Source organism: Cannabis sativa, chromosome 8, assembly GCF_029168945.1.
Source record: "Cannabis sativa cultivar Pink pepper isolate KNU-18-1 chromosome 8, ASM2916894v1, whole genome shotgun sequence".
NCBI lineage: Eukaryota > Viridiplantae > Streptophyta > Magnoliopsida > Rosales > Cannabaceae > Cannabis > Cannabis sativa.
In genome coordinates, this window is record NC_083608.1 from 48,333,516 (window position 1) to 48,341,358 (window position 7,843).

Below are 7,843 nucleotides of genomic sequence, written 5' to 3' on the forward strand. Positions count from 1 at the left end.
ATGTTTCTTGTTGGAAAACATTTTATGTCAACCTGTTTACTTTGACCCATTTTGATTGTTTGGACCCAAAAAAGCATTGCAGCACATAATTATTACAAGAGATCTTACATAACCTTTATATTGGTTTGAAAACGGTTTCATAACCTTTATAATTTTCTTTCATCTTTATTATGTAAGAAAATTACTTGGTTTCATCCAAATCATGCAATTGCAAGCAAAATGTCCATTTATAATATTAACCTTATTCATTATGAAAATATTATGAATCTTTAATATAAACTGGTTTGACTAATAATTCATTGTATGGAGTAGGCTACTCATATTGTTATTCGAATGAATCCTTTGGTTTGACTAAAAATTTTTTTACCTTATATATTTCGACATTACCAAGGAGTCCTTTTATGTTATAAAAGTTTATTTTTGTGCATAGTCAATAGTCAAAAAGTGAATGAGTTAACTCATGTTGGGTAGAGCATCCAATTCTAGACATGATTTTTGGCATAGGACACATCACATCTTTCATGCGTAAGGCTTTAAGGTTTAAGCCTTATTATTCTCTCTCCTCAAAAAAAAAAAAAAAGCCTTATTATTCTTAACCTATGTAGCAATTGTTCCATATAAAAGAATATATATTCTAAATATTCATCAATTAATAAACTATTTCACTCATTATATTCCATTTAATATACAAACCAAAATATAAATATAATTAAAAGTGATTGACACAATGATCCAATCTTTCATCAGTGGATTAACCTTATGTTTATCTTCAATTGTTTTTTTTTTTAGTGAAGCAACTTTATAAAACAAACCAAAATTATATGGTAGCAACAAGAGGTGCTATCTCCCCATCAGAAAAGAAGCAATAAGTATTAGACACAACAGTCCAAGCCGCTAAAATATCTATGAGCACAAACATTAGTAAGTCTAGGAAGCCAATACACAACAAAATCAGGAAAAAAAATCCAACAACTGAAAAATATAAAGAAAAACAACAGTTCAAATCTAGTTTGGAATCCTTGTAGAGTACACTGCAAATTGAAAAAATTGACTGACAAAGCTTCATCGCATGGAGGAGATCAAAAGTCTTGCCTCTAAAGGGGAGGAGACATAAACTTCGACAATGAGACCTTCCACCACATTTTCATCAATATCCCTCATAATCACAGCCCCAAACACCATCATAGATCCATAAATAGAGAGGGATTATCCAAGGTTGCCTCACACAATAATAAGAAGGAACCAAAACATAATTGCAATATATCATTTCTATTTTTATTTCAAAACCAATTTTTATGTGTATGTGGAATTTCAAAAGCAACAATAGTATTTTGCTGGTCGGGCTAATTTAATCTAAGACTTTTGGAACCACGATGAACTGAAACAAGATGTGAGTTGGTATTGGCAAAATTTTATGCACCTGAAAAACTAATTTACTCGAGATAAGATTTTAGAAGTTGAGAAAAGGGAGAGATTTAGCATTAGCAAGATGCATAATAAGTTTCTCGATCACTGTAAGCGAGTTTATAATTATAGATCAAATTTGGTGTCACTTGTTTTTTTTGTTTTGACTGCTTACTCCAGTAAAAGTAATTCAAAAAACAAAGTTGTGGTTGGGAGGAGCTTGCTGGCCTGAAACCAAAGGTGTATTCAATTGAGTATTTAGATATGTTGATCAAACATATGCTAAAGGCTAGAATTTTACTTATTGATAGAAGAAAAACACTTGTAGTCTCTTGATTTCTTTTTTAAAGAAATATGCAAACGAACAAAATTTTATCAAACATACAAAGAGATATTATTAAAAACATTAAAATGAACTTGCTTGCTTCAAAATTTGTAGCAGAACAAATCACACATTTGCTTCATATCTTATGTTTTTGACTGCAAAGTTTGTTGAATTGAGATAGATGTAACAACTAACAAGCCTTGGGGTCAATTCAATGATATTGTCCAGCTTGTGAGCTTGTATAGATATTTTAACACTAAAAGAAAGAAAAAGAAGCTTTACAAATCAAAATCACAAACTGAGTGAGACAATTATGGCCTCCATAGATTTTTTGTATTTCCTTGACTTAATAATTATAACAATTACCAATCTGTTTGAATTGAATAAAGTACAAATTGAATTTCATTTCTTGGTTCACTGTGTTGTTACCTATTCTCCTCACCTTCACTCTCTCTCACACACATTTTCATCAAACACTACTACTTTCATTAGGGCCCTCTGTACCTGCGGAAACACAGACAACCCTGAGGCTGATCATGAGGAATCATTCCTCCCCCCTTGGTCGTATCGATCGCTTCCATCAGTGACACCACTTCATCCATCTCCGGCCGCTTGTCAGGATTCGCATCCCAGCACCGCTTCATCACGTTCGCAAGGGAGCTCGGGCAACATCTTGGTATTTCGGGCCTTAGATTCTGTAGTTTCATATTGACATGAGTTGTCTTTCTGGATAAATTTTGCAACTTTAACATGATTCTGATGTACTCTACATACCTGGCGGACAACGGCGGAAGTCACTTCCGAGAAACTAAGGTCGGGATACGGCATGTCACAGCAGTATATCTCCCACAAGCAGATTCCAAAACTGTACACATCACATTTTCTGTTGTATGGGTTACCATTAAGAACCTGCTCCATTCCAATTCAAATCAATTATATACAAGTCTATTCACCAAACCAAGTGATGGAAACTTGGAACATTAAACCAAATCACTGTAGTTAGAAGGTTGCTGTCAATTATTGAATATGCTTAGTCTACCTTCGTTCGTTGGCAGTGTTGGAAATATTTCAAGATAAAGAAATATAGCACAATCTTCTTAACAAAAGGATTATATACCCTTCAAGTGCTATGATAAAAAATAGCCTAATCTTTCCATAAATTCGATAAAATCATAAACATTAATAATTACAGCAAATAAAGAGGTCGATCGGAAAGAGTTCAGTTAGAGCTAATACCTCGGGAGCCATGTAACCAAGAGTTCCTGTCTCGCCAGTCATGTCGTTGGGATTAGAAGCCTCGATACGAGCAACACCAAAATCAGCTATTTTAAGTGTACGGCTCTTGTCCAGAAGCATGTTTTCCGTTTTAACATCTCGGTGGACAATCTTCTTTGAATGTAGATAGCTCAACCTGCACAAAAAGAGGGGTAGCTTAATTCTTTTAACATTCAATAAGTGAATTTCATAAAATAAAAATAAAAGACTGAAGAACTTAATAAATGCAGATGAAGAAAGCAAATCCAACCCTCTTGCAAGATCTAGTGCAAGCTGCGCAACAACTTTGAAAGCCAGCTTCTTTCTTCGATTCTTTATGAGGTAAGATTTCAGAGCACCTCCTGGACAGTATTCGACAACTACACAACAAATATTACTAGGCATTCCAATTTGACCATTATCAGTTTGTATCTGTAAGTCCGACGAGCCAATTGTTGCCCCTATGAACTGCCAAAGAAAGGAAAAAGAACATAATTATATAACCAAAAAAGAGATATCCACCAAACCAAAACACCAACAATGATGACAACATAAAAGAAAGAAACATTTAGTATGTGATTATATTGTCACAATGTCATTTTGAAGCAGCTGAATAGTCTCAAATGCAGAACTTTCCACTAACACTTTATACTAGCTTGAGTTAAGTGAACATAACAAACTAAACATATATATATACACATATATCATCTTTTACCTTGGTAACATTAGGGTGGTCAAGTTTATGCCATACAGCAACTTCTTGAGTAAAAGCAGCTCTTAGTGAAGCTATTTCAGCCTCTGACCTATGTCCCTCTTCCCCCCAATCAAGAAGTTTAACTGAACATTATAAAACAAACATGAATATTAGCAAACTCTTCATAAGTCTTACATATAATTTTTTCAGATAAAACATTAATCCAAAAGAGTTCTATTAAAACCCACATTGTCCTTTATAAATTAGCAACTTTTATCCAACAAAAAAATGTTACAACAATGACCATAAACAAAGTCCTGTTTAGACCCAAAAAATTTAATAATAATGTCTCAAATTATAAATATTGATGTGGACTATTAAATTCTTTGTGCAGACCTGAAATAGTTAGAAAGGAACTGTCAAGAGCTGTTAAGATGAGATGAGCATCCATCTGGCAGTTTAAATTTTCCAGCTTTTTGTCGCCACGAGGTGAGATAGAAATAAGTGCATGCATACATAATAAGTTGAGAAACTCAAATTTTTCTCAAGAAAGAAAAAAAAAACACTGAAGTTAATGCAGCTAACCACCAACTTATCCCCAAACCGTGAATCACGGGTATTGAATGGTGGGGAAGGATCTTAATAATAAAAAGTTAGACAAATTTGTCATGACAAAATATATGTGAAGGAAAAGAGTTTACTTGTTTTTGTTTGTAATATGTGTTTTTCTTTAAGAAATGAATATAGTTCAAAACTCAATTCAAACTATACTTAATACTAAACTTAACTATATTTTCTCTGCTCAGAAGAGAAAAAGTTGCTATATTAGGCCAAAAAACATCTGTATGAAACATTGTTCTACTAATCTCTTTACTTAGTTAGAAAGAAACAAGTATTAGGTACTTTTTTGTTTGAGTCAAGTCAAAAATGAAAATTAAGACTTGCAACAATGACTACTGAAAACGTACTAAGAAACACAATTAAAACATTGCCATAGAAATTTCAATTTCCACTGTCCATATCCGGAAGGAGGAAAGAAAGAAAACCATATGTACAAGAAAAGGCACATTCAACCAAAAACCACCTGAAAGTGCAACTGTGTTTTCTGACAATTTAACAAGGACCAAATAATCTTAAACATTTCTAAGAATAACAAACCCAAAACAATAACATAAATACAAAACGTATATACGAATCAAAAAGGTCGAGTCTTTTAAAGAAAGAACAAGTTTTGAGATATGGGTTTTGATTCTTTGTTTGGGTCAAATGAGTATATAATAAAAGAAAAAAAAAAAAACATGAAAAGAGAAACCAAGAAGCAATACCAGCAACGTCTTGGCCGTCATAAAGTCCCCGGTGAACAGTTCCGAAAGTTCCACGAGCGATTACACTCTTGATGATGAGTTTAGCAGGGTCAATCTCCCATTCTTGTCTGGTAGATGAGACAGTAGACCTTGCTTGTTCTTCTTCTTCCTCTTCTTTTTTCTTGTTCTTTTCCATAGTCCATGCTCTACTCAGATGCCTTTGAAGTTGCTCATCCAAGCTTTTCAGATCTATCTGATCCGCTCTCACATACCCACCACCACCTCCACCTCCACTTTCACTTTTCTCCTTCATTTTCCAATTCCCTTTCTAAGAAAAAAAACAATCAAACCCCAGTTGAGAAAAACACCCAAGTCACCTAAAACAAGCGTCAAGCTTGAATTTTGGGTTCTGGGTTTTACAGTACAAAGCTTTGTGAAAACACACACTCTCTCTCTCTCTCTATTTCAATGACTCTCTTCTTTTGGTTCCTCTGATAGTGGCTCAAAACGAAGGCGATGACTAATGATATAATGGTGTCCCCAACGCACTGCGTTTCCCCCTTCACAATCGTCCATGTGGGCACATGGATTTTGCCTGAACACGACGTGTGTTTCTGACCCACTTTGGTCTCTCTCTCTCTCTCTTCTCTCTCTACTCTGTGTGTGTGAATATTTTATGGTATTCACGGTCAATGTACCTTTTTTATTTTTCTTTTTTAGTTCTTAGTTCTTATTGTGGGCCATCACTACTTTTCGAAACAAGGCTAAAATTGTTGGGTAAGTTGAAAAATGTATTTTTTATTCATCAATTAATCAAATTTACTTCTAATTTTATATTTATTTGAAACATATATTTTTTTATGTATTGTACCTAAAATATCCTTACATAAGAAAATCACATAGAGAGTATCTTGAAGTGATAGGAGCAAAATTGGTACAATGTTTAAAAAAAAAGGTAAAAATGATAAATTTTTTTAAAAAAAAGATAAAAATAAAAGAGAACAATATAAAAAAAGTATAGAGTATAATTTTCTCCAAAAATTGTTGATGTTTACAACATGTAAACGTGATTAGGATTTAATTTTGTGGACTTCAAACTTTGACTTACTTCCATTTACATCAAAAATATTAAAATAACATATTATAATACTTTACTTACTATTCTTCATTTACTATAGTTGTTATGTTAATTTTTTATTACAATTTTGTTTGGTTATACTATTTTAGATTTTGTGGTTTTTAAAAATTATTAATTGTATCATTTATTTTATTAAATGATAAAATAGTCCCTATAATTTTTAAAATAGTAAAAATAGGACTCTAAACTCAATTTTCAAAAAATTTATTTTTTAATATAACAAACTTTAAGACAATTTCTAGTACAAGGAGATACAAAAAATATAACTAATTTTGTCATAACATCTCTAGATTAGATTATTATTAAGTTTTATTTTGACAAAAAATCAATTCAGATTCTTATTTGTATAATTTTAAAAAATACAGGGTCTATTTTGTCATTTAACAAAACAAATGGTCCAATTAATAATTTTTGTAAATACAGAGTCTAAAATAGTATTTACTTTTGTTTTTTGTTAATTTTTGTTCTCGAAAACGTATGTTAAAATAGCAGTGTGTTATACTTCCAATAAATTTAAAAAATTTTAAACACGCGTAATAAATTGAAATATCAATATTTATTTTTAATATTGTAAAATATTTTAAAAAATTAAAAAAAATAATATTATAATAAAAATAGTAAATAAAAAATTTTAAAAGTGGAGATTGATTAAAAAATTATAGTAAGAAGTTGTTAATTAGCACTCTCTTCTCTCTCTTCTATTTAGTTAGAAAATTAAGTCCATTTTCATGGGTTTAAGTTTACTTAACAACTTTATTCAATTCTCTTCTCTTACCAATAATAAAAAAAATTACTCACTCACACTACTGAAATGTCCATCTTTTAAGACTCCGAAAGTTCAATAATATAATATTCTTGAGAATATTAAATAGATATAATAAATAATATAAATGAATTATTTTTTAAATTTGGAAGTTATTTAGTGTTGCATGGAACAGCCAACAACCCAAAATAAGTGGTTTTGTATTTAGCTCATTCATGCTTATATTTGGCTATATACACAACAAGACTCATGCTCCTTTTTACCTCAGCAAAAGGGAAAATCATGACTTTATCTTTTTTTTTTTTTTTTTCCATTGGCAATATTCATTTTAATGAATATTTTATGGCATTCTATTCATTTTCTTATTAATGTAAAAAAAATGTTAGATATTATTAATTGTAACGTCCCCGCTTCAAGCCTCTATTGGGCCCTTACACCCACGGATTAATGGCTCTTATACACGAGTACGCTACTCTGGCTGCTTCCTGGGTTGATGACTGACCCTACAGACCAACACAAGTGTTTCCAACATGCTTTGTCCTCACTCACACGCATCCTGAGAAAACTTCCCAGGAGGCCACCCATCCTTGAAATTGCTCCAGGCCAAGCACGCTTAACTGTGGAGTTCTTTCGAGATGGGCTACCGAAAAACAAGATGCACCTTGTTGACATAGGTAGTACCAATCAATCCATTTAAGCCCTCTTCAACTGTGTAGTCCCATACCTACACAGTCTCAGAATCATCCCACTTGACCTTCCCCAGGCGGTGTGGGATTGCACAGCTTACCCGGTATTTTCCCTTACGGATCACGGGACTACTGACTGTCACATTAATAAAGATTTCAGCAAGAAGCATATCTTAATGTCATTTCTTTTGATTTTATTGCTTAATTCTTTAATGTTTTTGTTGTTATCCAATCATAGAGAAACATGTTGCCTCCACATGGTGTATTTAATCCAA

General features: G+C 32.2%; 1 protein-coding gene across 2 annotated transcripts; it reads right to left on the minus strand.

Annotated features, from left to right (window-relative positions):
* Positions 1-2,032: 2,032 nt before the first annotated feature.
* LOC115699495 (serine/threonine-protein kinase STY13) lies at positions 2,033-5,676 on the minus strand. 2 transcript variants are annotated; one of them, XM_030626944.2, is made up of 7 exons: positions 5,003-5,658; positions 4,074-4,149; positions 3,699-3,820; positions 3,255-3,451; positions 2,966-3,140; positions 2,504-2,638; positions 2,033-2,424 (listed from the first exon to the last, which is right to left on the minus strand). In XM_030626944.2, the coding sequence occupies exons 1-7, from the start codon at positions 5,021-5,023 to the stop codon at positions 2,218-2,220; spliced, it is 933 nt and encodes a 310-aa protein (XP_030482804.1). In that variant the 5' UTR covers positions 5,024-5,658; the 3' UTR covers positions 2,033-2,217. The 2 variants fall into 2 exon arrangements, with proteins under 2 accessions (XP_030482804.1, XP_030482801.1); XM_030626941.2 differs by lacking the exon at positions 4,074-4,149 and having other exon boundaries at positions 5,003-5,676.
* Between the last annotated feature and the right edge of the window lie 2,167 nt (positions 5,677-7,843).

What these genes read in the sequence shown, in the direction of transcription:
- LOC115699495 (XM_030626941.2), bottom strand. Translation starts at nt 5,294, where the DNA reads ATGAAGGAGAAAAGTGAAAGTGGAGGTGGAGGTGGTGGTGGGTATGTG. An exon ending in TGACGGCCAAGACGTTGCTG is followed by an intron (nt 3,821 to 5,002) that starts GTATTGCTTCTT and finishes TATAATGTTCAG; the next exon opens with TTAAACTTCTTGATTGGGGG. An exon ending in GCACTAGATCTTGCAAGAGG is followed by an intron (nt 3,141 to 3,254) that starts GTTGGATTTGCT and finishes CTTTTTGTGCAG; the next exon opens with GTTGAGCTATCTACATTCAA.